Source organism: Spea bombifrons, chromosome 3, assembly GCF_027358695.1.
Source record: "Spea bombifrons isolate aSpeBom1 chromosome 3, aSpeBom1.2.pri, whole genome shotgun sequence".
NCBI classification, from domain to species: domain Eukaryota; kingdom Metazoa; phylum Chordata; class Amphibia; order Anura; family Pelobatidae; genus Spea; species Spea bombifrons.
Genome location: NC_071089.1, coordinates 85,586,576 through 85,604,323, shown reverse-complemented (window position 1 = coordinate 85,604,323; position 17,748 = coordinate 85,586,576). Strand labels below are relative to the sequence as shown.

The window sequence follows — 17,748 nt, the reverse complement described above, 5'->3', positions numbered from 1 at the left end:
CAAAACATTAATTCTATTCTCTAGTAAGTTATACAAATAAACCTTAAAAGATATATCATCGTACTCTTTCTCCTGAAGGGTTAATCATATAGAAACAAGGAAACTTTTAAGAAGAAAGAATAAGAACTTATATGGGAACAACCAAAATCAGATCCTGCTTTTGAGTTGCTTGACAATTAAGTGTTCATGGCAAAACTTGATTAAATAATTATGTTTGTGAAGGGTTTGGGCTTTTAAAAGTACTATGAATGATATTTCTAATGCTGTATTTAGTAAATTAAGTAGAGTAGATTTAATTCCATTTAATTCCAAATGCCCTTAGTTTTGAGGTTATGATCTACACAACAACCAAAGACCATGGCCACCCAGGCTGCCACTCTATAATATCTCATTAATATTAGTAATGTTTCAAAAGCCTATAATAACACATTTTCAATCACCTTTATTCTCTGAACTCCTAACATTCCAGCCAATGTCCGTTTCACAATGGGAATAACTTTGCTTTTCTTCCTCTTCACTTTTTGGCTAATTTATGTTGCAGGATGATATATTTTAGTTAGTATCACCTCTCTCACAGCTGTGATTTCATGTATGTACTCACACTGTGGGAGTGGGTGTCCCGCATGAGTCAGCTCTATATTAATGTCTAGCTCAAGTATCATAGCAGCACAATTCTAAACAAATTTAGGACATATCCTAAATGACTCATCTGCCTTCCTAATGAAACGTTAAGCTTCTTTTGGATACGTCTGAACATTTTCTGACATCGTGGAACTGTTTAAGACATGTTATCTGGATGCTGAATGGGCAATAACCAGTGCCAGCTAATCACTTGGAGTTAACTGTTTCACTGAAGGTAGACACGCTTCTTTGCCATAGAAAAGTTTTGTCACAGTGTCTGTGGCAGCAATTAATACAGTAGAATTCTTGAAAAAATCCAGACGTGTTAATACATACAATGGGTCTAGTATAATTAGACAAAGTTGGTGTTGAGGATGCAGATCAACAAGTTACAATGTTGCAGCCTTCACAATAGAGTCAGATACAATCGATATGGGATCACACAGATTTGAGAAGTTTAGGGAACATCGGCCAGAAGAGTGCTCTTTAGCTACTTATAATTGTAATATTACAATTACAGTGCCTTTTAGCCCAACGTTTGCTAAGACCATCCCTGTATGTCACTGTATATATGATGTCATATTCTGGCGCTCAGCAGAAAACGCCGGCACCGCAACGGAGATCGATGCCTCGCTTAGGAGAGCGAGGGGCGCCGAGCAGTTGCTGAAAACTTCATGAGCGACCGCTCGGTGCCCCTGTTTCTCTTCCGCATTAAATAAAGTTTTTTAAAAAAAAGACGATGTTTCTATTCCCGACTCCCGGGCAGGCGCCCCTACTGCCACGGCGGCCACACAGGCCGCACACCCCTAAGGCCGGCCCTGAGTGTGAGAAAGCGTGAGTAAGTGTGAGTATGAAAAAAACAATGGAATGTAAGGGAAAAGTCTTGGTTCTGTGTTTCATTTTCATTTGTTTTGTTGGGCTCTCTCCTTGTTTTCAGACAATCATACGAATCGACACATTTTGTCAAAATTAAAATTTGTACGAATCCAAATGCACACAGCCACACAATAATATAGAAGACAAATAATGACTTTTCTTCTTTATTGAAACAGCTATACAGGCATACCCCACATTATCATACACAATGGGTCCAGAGCATGTATGTAAAATGAAAATGTACTTAACGTACATCACTACCTTCTTTCACTTATAAATGTATGTGCTGCACAGCAATTGTCAGGTCATTTCCACCACAAAATTCTCAAAAGACAGACAAGATGAGCCGACGTGCTGGCGTCATGCTGATATGTGTCTGTTCTCTCAAAGCGAGCGTACATAAACAGGGGAATACCTGTGCTGCCACTATGTCCTTAAAGCGGGCTATGCCATTATTGATGTTTGCACTCTTTCCTTTATTACATAGTACATCTTGTGAGATCTCCTATCCTATTTATTAAATCTTGTGCATTATAACATTGCTATTTATAATAAAGTAATATTTGATAGCGCATAAATATGGCCATGTGTTATATTCATATAAAGATGCTGTCATTTAACAGCCCCGCATTATATGCAGCCCCGCATTATAGGAAATACATTTATATTCTCCCTTTGCGTGACCATCGGAGTTACAGGACCAATGCAAGTTCTACGAATCCAAATATGCCCTCATATTCCTGATTTCTGGAAATGTCACTGCAGAAGTGCTGATGTGATCTCCGAGAAAAACAAATCCCAGAAATGTTATCTGCTCTGTAAACCTTCACTCCACCCAAGGAAAAACTGCTTGATCAGATCCTGTATTTACACTAAAACTAAGCAGAGGCACAAGTTACTGCTTCTAATATACAGAGACGCTGCATCACCTTCTGGGTGCTCGTTAAAAATGGTACGTATTCAAAGAACAACTGACCTTTAAACACCCCAAAAATAGGATTTTATTTGATACTCTTTACGCTTTGAGTGATTGCATTGCTTAGAATTGATTTACATTTCTCCAAAGGATATTATACTGCTGGCACCAATCATTAAACAAATCTCCTTTCCAAGGGAATCAGCCTCTGTCATGCAGTTAACAGCTTTGATTTAAACTGATTGGTGGATATTATCTATAATAAATATATATATATATATGCAGAATTCATATATGTGCATGTCTATAAAGAATGTTATCTAACAAAGTTGCCATTTTCTGCTTTAATGTACAATAAGGGACCAAATATTCATCTCCGTTTGATCACTGATTGTCATCCTGTATTGTTGTATTGTACTTCAGAATATGCACACTTTGCACTGTGAATTAAAACTGGTAAAGATTTAAAATTATAAGAAAACTATTTGTTTTTCAGTTGAGGAAAGCATTGGTCAGAGCTGTTCTCCTCTGTGCACTGCTCGATCTTCATTCTTGGTGGGTGCAGAGCTGCTCGTCCTCGTGTATTTGCTTTAAGGAGGTGAACGTTTTCTGTTTCAGCAAGACAATTACAGAAGTTCCCAAAGACATTCCCCTCCATACCAAGGAACTTATGTTTTTAGAAACATCCATTGATATCATTGAAAACAAAACATTTGGACATTATCAGGGTTTGACAAAGCTGGTTTTGTTGAACAATAAGATACATTATATACATGAAAATGCATTTAACGGGCTACATTACCTGAAAGACCTGGAGATTTCAGCCAATCCTCTATCAGAATTAAATGTATTCTTATTTAATGGACTAACAGAACTTCAGAAACTCACCATCACCTATAATGCAATACATGAGATTCAATGTGGACTCTTTCTTTCTAATAAGAGGTTGGAAATTCTCTCCTTACAAGGAAACAACATTTCTCGTATTTGCAAGGATGCCTTTCAGAATCAAGTGCGTTTGTCAGAACTCAATCTTAGTTCCAATGATATAAGATCATTTCCAGTGGGTCTTTTTAAACCACTACAAAAGCTGAAAATTCTCAAACTGAGTAACAACCAAATTAACAGGTTAATGCCTGACATATTTGACAACTTGTTAGAACTTAAGGAGCTGTCGTTAAATGGGAATCATTTTACCAATATTCCAAGATACACTTTCCAATCATTAATTTCTTTGGAGAAATTAAATCTTATGGGCAATTTTATTAAGAGTCTTTCTCATGAAGTCTTCTCCACTTTATCAAGTCTCTCCATGCTAAATCTAGAAAGAAACCAGCTCAGGGCTTTACCCCTAGGGATTTTTGATGCTATGAAAAATTTAACTATGTTGTCATTGGGTGGGAACAGGCTCCAATCTATTCCAGACAACATTTTTTCCAGCTTAGTCAAAGTTGAAAATATAGTTTTGTCGCACAATCAAATTGAGAAGCTGCAAACAAATGCATTTCATGGTTTGGAATCTGTTGTTCATCTGCACCTTGACAATAACAGCATTGATTTTATTGATAACAACATATTTAGCCAAATGACTACTCTGAGAGTCATTACGCTCCACCAGAACCAGCTGGCAAGGCTTCCAGATGGCGTACTTGATCCACTCTACAACTTGCATACTTTGACACTCCATAGTAATCGTTGGGTATGTGACTGTTCACTATCATATCTTGTAAAATGGATAAAGAACAATCAAGATATCGCCGACGTTTCCGAAACGGAATGTGCAGAACCACTGCATAACCAAGGGAAATCAATTTCCTTGTTACGTATACAAGATTTAGGCTGCCCAATTATTTTTGACTTTCCACAAATCCAAAAAAGTGGACTTCAAGTTCCGAAGAGTAGTCCAGCCAATCCTTGCACTTATACTTTAAAAGATGGAGTCCTACACTTTAGCTGTGAGTTGATTATATGTAGCAATATGAATATTCAGGTGGATATAGTGCAGGAATCGTATCAAAGCAACTTCAGTCACAATACTACTAATATCCAGAACATCTGCACTGTCACTAAACTTAGTTTCCTTGTCACACAAGTCATGAAGTAATCACATAATCCACAAGCATTTACATTTTAAACAGGACACTCATACAAGGGAGGGGGTGCACAGCATTTTGTATCGTAGCATTTAATGAAGTATAAAAATGAGCATGCATGAGTAAAAATGTCAAATGTCCAAAGGAAGCAACTTAGTGCAACTTTCCACAAGTTAATACCGTAATATAATATCCTAATTAACCCCTTCATAATGTTGAAAGTTCAGTTAGATGGGGGAATGACTTAATTGTTAATGTGTTAATCTGATGGCTTGTATTATTTTGAATTTGTACTGCTGTTGGTATACTTTATACTAGTATACTTTTTTTAGACATGTATAAAGTTGTAAAATGGTCTTGCAACAATAAATTGCCTTTATTCTTGTCTTTAGGGTGTAAAACATATTGCCTTTTTCAAACAGGTAATCTTGTCCATATGGTCTATAATACCTGTCCTCAGAAAACGTCTATGCAGTCTATGTACAATGGTATATGCTGGGTGAGCTCTTCAAAACTGTTATGGGCATTTTGAGTGCTCTCAATACCACACCAGTCTTGGTCTGTTTGTAGCCTTTACCTCTTAAGTTTTCCCAATTTTCTAAATATTTTATTCATATGAAACTATAGGTTATACAAATAAAAAGGTTCTAAAAAATACTACAAATAGTATGAACTCATTTTCATGAGTTTTGTCGGAGACGGTCCTTGTTATCGCTGATTTGTACGAACGCGCAAAGCAGGCAATTTTCCTTTAAAAAAAGAAAAAAAAAGTAAAAATATAAAAATGAATGCACAAGTCTAGTTTTTAATCAGAAAGGGCAAGCTGCACAAGTGTAAAATATGCACAGCTTCCCAAAGAACAACAAGAACAATGCTACTGGTACTCACCCAGTAATTACACATTATTAGCTAGAACTGTGGATATGAGTATATTGTAAATACTGATATTTGTGTCGGTGTTACTGGGGGGTGAGTAAAAAAGGATATGTGATAATTAGCGAACTGCAGGGATACCAATCTAAAGAAAATTAAAAGAAAAAAAAGGAGTGTGACAATTTGTCAGCTTAACAAATAGACATGTGCAATACTTACAGACAACAACCATAATGAATAAAATCATCAAAATCATATCAAAAATATCCATGGAGATGTACGATATGTAAGGTACTACTGGCATGGCTTACGCCAACTGCACATCAAATTAGATCAATTAACAATCACCATGGAATGAGCCCAAATGCAGGTGTGTAAATACAAATAATGAAACTTTCAGAGCATAAGCCAACGTCACACCTCATTAAGATACTAAAAGCAGTCTTTTAAAAATATACTTGCCAACTCGGCAAAATATACACCAACAACTCTTACATGCCAGATGTTAGACTTTGCATGTACGTATGCTGCAGATGTAGGTACAACACCCAATACTTGGTTGAAAGCCAAATGGAATTTACTAAAAAATTATGAGTGAACATGAAACGGGTACAGATACTGGCATACATCTACATACAAAAGCAAAAACCTGTATTTGAGTGTAATGTGTTTTATATGTCCTGTTTCCTGCTCTTAACTCAGTTTTATACCAATGTTTGTGCTTGAAATAGCAGCACAGACTCCAGCTTTGGAAGTAGCCTGTGACTTATTCACACTTTTTTGTGTATATAATGATCAGTTTTTTGAAACATCTAAATGTAATTGTGCCGTACCACTGGGTTTACCAATGTTTACAATTTACAGCAATGCCTCAAACATCTGGATATATGCTTTATCTCTGTATTAGTCAATCAACATTACCAAAGGGCATCACCTTGCATTGGGTTATCCTTAGCCTGATATCACTAATGCTTATCCAAGTACGATGGCTCCACCTAGAGGATCTGCTAATATTGCAACCTGTATAATACCGGTATATCTGTATATATTTAAATTATATACATATATATATATATATATATATATATATATATATATATATATATATATATATATATATATATATATATATATATATATATATATATATATATATATATATATATATATATAATATATATATGTAAAATGTGTGTGTGTGTATAATGTAAAAAACAGCTTACACTTTACCTAGGGATACCTATACATTGTTTTGTTCAGGACAAGTTAAGCTATTCAAAGGTTAAAGCAAACTGTGCATCCCCTAACCTTATATAGTGGTGAAAAACAAAAATTTATTTACCCCATTATTTCCCAAACATTAAAAGTAAAGTAAACTATATCATTTAGCCACAAACAAAATAATGCTAAGGACACATAAAATAGTTAGAAAATATAAATGTCCACAAGCACCGCACTCTTTTTGCAGCCCTGGCACATCTGATTTTGGAAGCTATAACTCCCAACACCTTCCTTTAGTTTTATTTTGTACATTTGTTTTTTATTAGAGAGGTTTTGAGGTGTGGGGGGCACCCATGACATCACACTACCCCACAACATCTATTACCATGATTGCGAGCAGCCATGGTCATATCTTAATTATATATATATATATATATATATATATATATATATATATATATATACACACACACACACACACACACAAAAATGAAATGTGTTTATGACGATCTGCAGCTTTCTCTTCAGGAGCCAATCAGCAGCCTCTCCCACACTGCGGAAATGTGGTTGGCTCCTGGAGTCGACTTTGGCAACCACACATTAAATACGTGGTTGACACGGAAGGGGTTAAAGACTGTAGGATACACAATACCTTACAGACAATTAGAAAAGCTGCGTATTTGTGGGTCACTTCACATTTAGTATGTTAATGTTAATATATGAAGTTTAGCCCCTTCATAATAAGGGAATTTTACACACTAAAGACAAGAGTTTTTTTTTTTCTTCCAAAATGTTATCTTAGAATACAGGGGGACTGATTGGCGCTTATCTCTTTGTCACAGTCCCTCCGTGAAATTCCCTACTAAACATTTTATCAAAATGGCAATACAGCTGACTTAGGCTACATGCTCTATATATACAGTATGTTCATCTCAAAGTCAGTATAATTACTAATTAAGAATTTGGAATGTTTACAAATGTAATTAGCTATTGTTATATATATATTGGTATAGGTATATATATGTGTGTGTGTGTATATATATATATATATATATATATATAATACACATCCATGCACAATGCATTTGCCACATGTAGGCCATCCACAAAATAAATAAAGGCCCGATGAAAGTGAAAAAGAATTTTTCATCCCTTTTGCACTGGAAGGATTCCGTATGGGGAAAGCCTCTTACTTTTTCAGGGCCCATCCAGTGAAGATTAGGAAAGCCATCAGTCCTCAGTTTGGACAAAAAGAAAGAGGGCATAAAAATTAGATTAAAAAAGCCAAATGCAAAACAAAAAATGATGCTATGTGCACCCCAGAATTTGGAAGCTTCATTGCATAATTGATGCACTTTAATATTAAGTTGCATCATCACATCACATCTACCGATACAGGTACTCTGACAAACTCTCTCCAATTTCTCTTCACTTTCCCAATAAGATCGTCCAATTACTCTTCATCTGCAGGGGACCGGGATCCTCCTATCTGGTAACCTCAGATGCTGGCACTTCCGCTGGGGCTTCTATGACAGAGCACCGGCGTCACATGACCTTCCGGTGTTCAGTCATAGAAGCCCCGGCGGAACTAAGACGGCCACCACCCGCTGCCCCCATGATATGCCTTTTAACCCCCTTTATGCCACTCTGCCTCCCGAAATGCCTTTTAACCCCCCATATGCCACTCTGGCTCCAGAAATGTCTTATATCCCTCTATATACCACTCTGTCACCCAGAGTGGCATATAAGGGTATAAGGCATTTCTGGAGGAAGAGTGGCATATAGGGGGTATAAGGCATTTCTTGGGGCAGAGTGGCAAGGGGGAAGATGTGCATAATTGGGGGGGCAGGTTGGCAAATAAAAGGAAATAAAAACAAAAAAAATGTTTTCTCAATCATAGTTTTTATTAAATCTGAAAAATAGTTTACATGAATTAATATTTACTAGTGAAACTTTTTTTCCTATAGGGTCATTCTTTTTTTTTCTAAATTAATATTCAGATTTGGGGGGGTTGTCTGATAATCGAGCAAATACGGTAATTCTAATATGCAAATACAATTTCCCATTAATGTTTACAAGAGTAAATTTATTTAAAGAAAAATACAATTATTGGCAAAAACAATACATTTTAGATAAAAACACACAAACAATAAGACTTTTTAATGATCACAGAAGGGACACAATTGTTATAGAAACACAGAATTTGACAGTAGTTATAATCTTATCAAGGCCACATGAAGTGTTCAAGTTGTCTTTATGCCTTCTCATTGTGTTGTTAAAAATTCATATCCTAAATACTCCACCTAGTGAACACATTTATATAGTTTTTTTCTTGATAGAATGTTGCCACAAATGTTACCCATATTCAAAGGGTATGACAAAACTAGAATAGACAAAATTAGCGAAAGAACGTCCTGCTTACCATCTAGAAAAATGTACTGCATAATGAACTAAGTTTTCTGTAAAATATGTGAAATGAGTCAACCAAAGAAGTGAAATAAAATACTTTAAATAATGTGGGTGGTTTTATTTTTTATTGATACATGTGATTACCAATATGCCAAACCATAAAATACTTTGGTGAGTAAGTGTAACATAAATAGAATACAGTGACAGCCCATTGTAGATTAAGTATATTCTAAATCCATAAAATAATGCTTTTTCTTTTTAATTTATTCTCAGAATTACACAAGATTTAAGCTGCCACTCAATCAAATTGTTAACTGTGATCCATAAACATATGTATATTATTAAGGCTTTGTATATAATCAATGCAGCTTCCTGCCCATAGCCACCAGGCTTTCCCAGATATAACTATGCATCTTACAGCAGTTGTACTATAGCAGCCATGATGCAGACAGCTAATAACATTGAGAAGTACTCCTTTAATCGTGGCCATCCAAAGGGCTTTACATTTAAGGAACTGGTCACTAGCATCCCGTTCTGTATTTTTTGTAAGACATTATAAAAGAAAGATGAGGGGGGGATGGGTGAGAAGTAGGCAGAGTTTGCCCAAGGATCACGGTTTAAGATCACAGGGCATCCTCATGGTAGTCATCCTGGGTATATATAAATTATATATATATAATTTGTTTGCCAATCACTGGCAGGGAATCACTTGTGTAAGAATCAGTTGGAGTGCTTTGTGCAGGACGGTCTTGCCCCCCCCCCCCAGAACTCTTGCATGAGCGATACCTAAAGCTTGGCTGGTGATGGGTATAACACACCTGTGTGCTGGAGAACAGGAGATGTGTTTGGCTGAACACTTTTCCTGCAAGCCAAGGAGCTGGAGGGAGAAGTAAAGAGACAAGTTTATTATTTTAACCCGTTAAGGACAACAGGTTGCCCTTAAACACATTAATGACAATGCATTGTGAACCTGTACATGTACAAGCTTTGTCGTGAAGGGGGTTAAAGTGCTGCTTATTTTGTTAAAACAGTTACATTGTGCATCACATAGTGTATTATTTCAAGTTCTGCAATAATGACCACTTGATGCTTTTCACCAACGTAAAAAAAATATTGTAATGCAAATGGCAAGCTGTGTACGGGGGCCTGATGTGTAGTTCATTTCTTCAAATTCAAATGTTTAGTACACGCAGAATAAGATTATCTTGTAAGATACAAGGTTTGCAGTGCTTATCTGCATGTCACATTCCTTCTGTAAAGTTATAAACTTAAAATGTTGTTATCGGTAGTGCAGTGTGGGTGACGAGTGAGGATGCATGTTCTCGCACACAGATCTTCACTATGTGCAGCAGGATTAGCAGATGTGTGAAGTGAGGACTATTTCAACACCAGATCCAGCAAAAACAGGTGAGTCCTCGGTATATATTGTGAGTGCTTTCTTGATTTGGAAGTAGTAAAACTACATTCTATGAAATGTATCGTTTAGTAGACAGTAGCAGCAGAGAAGTAATAGCAATGGATTTCTAACACACTACAGCATGAGCATCTGCAGAATTTTCTTCAACATATACTGAGACTACATGTGTGTAGACGGCAGCACCATATCTGTAGATTGCTCTCTTGTTGGAGAATGAACTAAAGGTGCATTTGCCCGGTGGGCCGGTGTACATCGGTGTCACATACTCACCCGACCTGCCACTCCAGCTACTGGAAATGCCCAGCACCTACTATGTGATCATAAAACCATAGCATGCGGCCTATCCACACCTACGTCATCAGGTGGCCAAAACCAAGGCCATCTTGGTTTTATGCCTATCCCATGTAAGTTTAAATCCCCTCACTTGTTTATGCTCTACAACTTCTGCTGGGAGGCTGTTCCGTTTAACTGCCATCATCTCAGTAAAGAAAGTATCATCAGGAGCCCGCACAGAGCTGCCTATTTCCCCTCTATTGTCTTGTGATGCCCTGGTTAACCCCTCTGTTGCAGACAGACTAATCATTTTGGGATTCTGAAAAATACTTTTTAATAATAGTATTTATTGCAAGCCCCGAGCTAATTGTCCTCTCTTGAACACAAAATGCAATCGTCTTCTATTTATACTGTTTTGCACACTGTTTTCGCTACTTTTTGTGAAAACACTGCAGGGGGTGATGTTAGACCCCCGGGAACTCTGGTGTGACCCAGCACAGGTAGGTGGTTATTATACTACGCATGCGCAGTGGCAAGCAGGAGGTGTGTTCGGGTGACCGTCTCATCTACAAAGCAAGGAGAAGGGCGCTCATGGGAGGAGGGCAAATACATAGAGATCATTGAAATGAATCCATCAATGTGTTTACATGAGAAAACTTTAATGGTAGCTTAAAGTGGACAGTCAGCTATCATATACGTTAAAGTAAACATGATGGCGGGAGTGTGCATTTCATTGGAAGGGATCTTACATTTGGGAGAGAAAACCTCATATTTGGAATTTCAGGAGGAATAGTGAGGTTGAGACTTGGCTCAGGTGTATCAACCTGACAGTTTGTCTCTTATACACAAATTCCTGTTCACACACACACGTGTGTATATATATATATATAGTGACACAGTAATCACCCTGTGTACAGCTAGTGTAATCTGGCCATGATCCGAAATCATCCTGCCTTACCTTTAATTCATTTGTTGATCTGGAAGTTGCTGTGTGGTGCCCACAAGTACTGTAGCTAACACTGATAAGTGCCCCCATCTGTTTGTATTACCCTACTCCCCCCTTTTTTTGACATACACTCTTATTACGTCACCCAGCCCACCTTGTTCAAATACTTTGATTTCTCCTCTGCCTTTTTCACTCCTCGTTTTGTCTCAATTATGTGTATACTGCCTTTAGAATGGATCGAGACCCTCATATGCTCGCCATTCTTGCTAGGACCTTTGTATGAATGCACTATGAGGCTAGATTGTACGCTCACAGCCAGGATCTCAACCACTGTTGTATCTATTTATGTATTTCTGTTTATTTAACTACCCCATTTTTGAACTCTGCAAAATATGTTTACACTTGATTACGTTCATTTTAAGAATAAAATGAAACAGGCAGGCTAAAATCTTTTTTTAAGGGGAGAGGATTTTGCAAATAGCGCTATGGCTGGTTAGTTTTTCCATGTACAGACACATACTGGGCATAAAAAAAGTGGCCTTGGCAATTTAAGCCCAGAGGCTGCTAAATAAAGGACCAGATCTGCCACCTAAGCAGCAGTAAAGTAGATGTGCACCACCATTAGCAACCGGCACACTGGGTTTTTTGTAGCAACAATAAGTTCAACTTATCTTGTTAACAAGTTAATTGGGTATTTGAAATCATTTCTATGTTGTAACTGAGCTTTTGCTCACCTTTTTGATCTTATTTAGTGGCTTTAGGATTCTGTAGAGGAAGACCGTAAACCTCCAATATTAGGTAACTGATGAACATAGGGATTTGTCTTTTTATAGCTTTTGGCAAGACTGGTCCGTACCCCGTCTACCTCTGCACATGATGCCTAATAGGATGGGAGCTATTGATATAGTTTGATCATATGAAGATCGATGTATTTTTTTTTTTTACATAAATGTGAATGAATAAATAACAAAAAAACACAAAAGAGACTATGCAATAGAAAGCTCCAGTGATATTAATATTTGTAATGTAGAACTATTTTAATATTGTGCATCAATTTTTTTGTTCCTATTTAGAATGACGATGGTAATCCATTGGATCTTCCTTCTGTCCTTACTCGGAGCAGCTGAACTTAATGCAAACAACTGTGAGAATGAATACGAGTGCCCCAAAGATTACCAGGATGTCTACTCAGATAAGACAATGACTGAAATACCCAAGTCCATAAAGCCAATAATCAGAGAAATCTTTTTTGTACAAACTTTAATATCAATTATCAGAAAGGATGCATTCAAATACATGGCTAATTTGGAAAAGATTTTCTTTATTAGTAACAAGATTAAAACAATTCAAGTAGGTGCCTTCCACAATCTGCCAAACTTAATTGAACTAGAGATCTCTGCCAATAAGGAACTGGAGATACTTAACTTGGGGATATTTGGCAACTTAAATCACTTGAAAAAACTTGTCCTTAAAAACAATAACATAAGCCAGGTGGAGAAGAGAATTTTTGATAATCTCGGAAAACTAGAAGAACTTTATTTAAACATCAACCAAATCCCTTTCCTTCCTCCTGGATTGTTTGACTCACTTGGTAACATAACAATCGTACATCTTGCCAAAAATAAATTATCGACGTTACCCAAGGATTTTTTTTGCAAACTGCCCAAACTAGAAACCCTCCGTCTGTACGAGAATGAGCTAACTGATCTTCCAGAAAACTTATTAGACAACAACCCAGCACTGATTGAATTCAGTGTCTCAAAAAACAAAATTAAAGTATGGCCCAAAAACATTTTGGCTAAATCTACAAATATCGAAAAACTCTTCTTGGAAGATAACCTTATTGAAGAATTGCCAGATAACCCATTTTTTGGTTTGAACAAAATGAAACAACTGAAAATGAGTGGCAACCAACTTCTAAAGCTCCCAGATCAACTGACTGATAACATGCCTTTACTTTCCGAACTCGATTTGCGACAGAACAATTTAACAACAATGCCAAATGGAGTATTCAAGAATATGAAGTCGTTAAAAAAGCTCATTATATCCTCTAACAAAATAGACACTCTTAAAAAGGAGATGTTTGCTGGCCTCAATCAGCTGACAGAGCTGAATTTAGAAAGGAATGACCTTACATCCTTAGACCATGATACCTTTTCTTTGCTTCCAAAATTGAAGACCCTAAGACTTGGTAAAAACAGGTTTACGAACCTCCCTGCTGCTAATGTTGATTCATTGGCTAAAATTCCAAGCATATATTTAAGGGAAAATCCTTGGCGGTGTGATTGTCAGCTTGTGACATTTTTCACTTGGGTACATAATAATAAAAAAATAGTCAAAGATGCAGATAAACTGGAATGTTATAGCCCACCCCACCTCACTGGAAGAACGCTCATCTCCTTAAAACAAGATGAATTGGTATGTGTGACCACTAAAGCTGAAACAATTCTAACAACAGTGGCTACTACACATATTCCAATAACTACCAGGGAAGCCACTACCACACATTATCCAACCACCATGCAAAGCACAAAATCCATGAAGGTTACAACACAACCACAAACTACAACTGAGGAAGTAACAACTCAAATGTCAACTATAATGCCAACCACAGAAGCTACCACTATGATACCATCAACTCCAAAGCTAAACAACTTGATAATAACAACGGCTCAAGAAACCACTAAAGTGACAACTAAGGAATTAACTAGTTTGTCTACTGTACAAAGTACATCTATAAAGCAAACAACTGTTCCATTGGTAACCACTGTTGAAACTACCCCATCATTTGAAACCACAACATCTCAATTGACCACTTTTCTACAAATGACAACTACAGAGACTACAACTTCCTTCATGTCTACTTCAAACGTAGAGACATCTAGTGCTCCACTTACTACAACCGAAGAACCTACAACACATTTAATGACTACCACAAACGCAAAAACATCAAGTGCCCCCCATTCAACAATCAAACAGCATACAACATCTTTAATGACTACCACAAATTTAGAAACCTCAAGTGCCTCCCATACTACGACTGAATTGCCCAAAACAACAAGTTTGAAGACTTCTACAACCATAGATACAACAACTGAACCGCTGACTACGACACACCTAAATATTATAATTACAGAGCCTACAACGGTCCCAAACAGTGAAAGTACATCATTAAAGCCCAGTACAAGCTTGCTGACATCTACAACTCAATTTCCCTCAACTACAGTGCATTGGAAAGAGGAGAAACCTACAACTGAAGTGGCAACTACATTTAAAATAGCATCAACGTGTCCCACAAGCAACAAAAGTACAACTACAGCCATAACTTCCGCCAAAGCCTATAGTACCCAAGCAACAACACAATATATGTCTACAACTCTTCTGGTAAAATTCATGTCGACAGAGATTGATATAAGCCTACCGAACACTACCCCATCCATAGATACCACATTTTCATCTACAATTTCATTTTTTATCACGGGAACCACCATGTCCTACAGAGAAGAAGACAATGCAACAGGGTCTGCTTCACAATCGCTCAAAGCTTGGAATACTCTTTTCGGAGAGAATTTTCATCACTGCCAAATCCTCCTTATCTCTTACCTTGTCTTGTTGTGCATACAGATCTCCTCAACCATCTTTTTAATAACATTTACGTATACTCTACATAAATCTATTCGTAGTGTAAAGGTACCAAAACGCCCTGTTAGGCTTGTGTGGATCTATATGAAAAAAGAGAAGACATAGATGAAAATATTCAAACATTCATGTTGAAATATCGCTTCTCTTCCAGTTTCTTACATAAAACTTGGAGAAAATAAAGACAGTACCAGCAGCAAGCTAGCTCCTCCAGTTATTGAAGTTAGCCTTCATAATGCCCTCCTTTGGCAATAACTGCATCACGGGTAATATTAGTTGTTGAATTGTGTTGCCCAATGCAGAATTGGTCAAAAACGCATGTAAACTATTTTCACCAGAGCCATTGACACAGATGGAAAACGGTGTTAATTGCGTATATATTGATTAGTGTCAAGCTTTTAATTGTAAGGACACCAATTTTAGCTCTTTGCACTGGCCAGTGGATAACTGAGAGTCAACTTATTACAACTTCTAACGAAACATATTAACAGCTGGGAAGGTTGCTAGGAACATTGGGTGTATTTGTATAGTCTAGTAGGAACCAGATGTCAGTAGAGATGTTTACTCGTATTAATATGAGCTTTGAGGTACACTTTATTTTACATTAGAGCAGTAGCCGATTTTAACAATACAAACAGTATTATCACAGAAAGTTACCTGATGACATCTGTATTGCTGTATTTTATCTTAAACACAATGTTTTATGATGTAGCAAACACTGTATATTCTTCCTCTGTTTTTCATTCTGCCTCTTTCATTGCTGATCTGTGTGCATAAATAGAATTAATCTCACTATGAGAATAGGCATGTCATTTTTATTATTAATTTATTGTGATGCAAATTAACAGGGGGATCTGATTAACATTTAATTGCATGTCTATCTTATTAGAGGTCTCTGGCCATCAACTGTGAGGTGGGATAACCTTTTCTTCAGCTGAGTGTTCCTAGATGACCCACCATGAGTAGGGACAAAATGGACTGTTGTGTAGAAACTTTTTTCAAGAATGTTAATCTGCATTTTTTTGTTCTTTTCTCATGTTATGCACCTATAAAGCTTCTGTTTTAACAAGTTTTGTTATTAATAGATAAAGTAATTATAGAAAGTAAACATATTGTAAAAGTTATGATCCATATCTAGACTTTACTTATTGCCTGTGTTTATTATTCTGTTTTTGAAAAGCTGTAGGGCACGAGGCAATGTTTACGCCTTTGTTCTGGGGGAAAGTACATACTTTGTGAAGTTTTGACTTCATGTGCCTTAATGATATTCTCATCCCTTGGTCGTACATGTACGTCAGTTGCCCTTGAAATCCAAGACCTCAAACTGCATTTCTCGCTCATGCAGAAGGAGAATGAGAGTGTGAAGAAAGATAGTCTGGGAGATTGAAAGAAGAAAAAGAAAGAGTGAGGGTAAAATAACAAATAGAGGGTTTTTCACCAAAGAGAGAGTTGCCGGGAGTTTTGGTTCAAATAGAGGGTTTTTCACCAAAGAGAGTTGTCGGGAGTTTTGGTTTCAACTCTCTCATTCGCTGTTTATTATGAAGGGCCAGCATTGACAGGTTTCTCCGAGTAAAGCCTAGACTGGTCCTGCATAATGCTTAAGTCAAATATTGAGGACATATATATTATATAGGGCAAGTCAAGCTTCTCCTGAAACATGACGATGGGTTGAGTCGTCATAACATATAATGAAGTGAATGGGTTGAAACACCATCTTCCTAACAAAACATCTCCCTTTAAGGAATAGACCCCAGAGAGGAAGTTAAAGTGAGGAGAAATATGAAATTAGAGAGAGGAGATAGAAAGATAAAATGGAAGAGAGAAGAAAGAGAAAGTTTAGTGATAGTGACACACTCTAGTATCTAAATACACAAAGTTGCATATAATGTTATAAGAAAAATAAAGGCTCGCTTTTCCTTATGACTGTTTTTGCAGGAAAATAGTGCATCTTATACTTTTTGGTACTTAGGAGAAAAAAGCACCCACCTTTATTGAAGAACCAAAACCAATTTAATAAAATATCCATGAACCCAATGCAGTGGAGAGGTCCCAAATAATGATTTCTAAAACATACATTATTATATACTACAAAAAAATCACACACAATTACTATACGTTTATTGTTGCACAACACCATACAACAAAATAGTCAAGGGGCTGGTCACTTCAATGCACTGCTGCAAATAAACACAAGGTGGCGCTATTGTATATGAAGTCACATATGGACAGTTCTTCAAGCTTCAGAAATGTGGATTACAGCAGGCACCTTAGCTCAAGCAGGTTATAGAAACGGCTCACCTATTAGGCAGTTCAAAATAGTAGTCCTAAAGAAAATACATTATAAAGTTTAAGAAATCTAAAGCAACACCTCCCATGCAGTGCTTTCCTAAAACAGTTTTAGTTTTGTTCTAATCATGGAGATATCAGACAACGCAAGTTTGCATCACTGAACATCATATATTAC

General features: G+C 36.8%; 2 protein-coding genes across 2 annotated transcripts in view; both read left to right on the top strand.

Moving 5' to 3' along the window:
- LOC128484063 (uncharacterized) overlaps positions 1 to 16,417 on the top strand; it is a 35,141-nt gene extending 18,724 nt beyond the window's left edge. The window contains exons 3-4 of the mRNA XM_053460381.1: positions 2,910 to 4,513; positions 12,719 to 16,417. Coding sequence (XP_053316356.1) covers positions 2,910 to 4,513; positions 12,719 to 15,392 — 4,278 coding nt within the window. The 3' untranslated portion in view covers positions 15,393 to 16,417. The remainder of the gene's footprint in view (positions 1 to 2,909; positions 4,514 to 12,718) is intronic.
- Positions 2,418 to 4,890, top strand: CPN2 (carboxypeptidase N subunit 2). The gene is made up of 2 exons (XM_053459193.1): positions 2,418 to 2,449; positions 2,910 to 4,890. Exons 1-2 carry the CDS (start codon positions 2,447 to 2,449, stop codon positions 4,515 to 4,517), a joined length of 1,611 nt encoding a protein of 536 aa, XP_053315168.1. The 5' UTR covers positions 2,418 to 2,446; the 3' UTR covers positions 4,518 to 4,890.
- Positions 16,418 to 17,748: the final 1,331 nt, after the last annotated feature.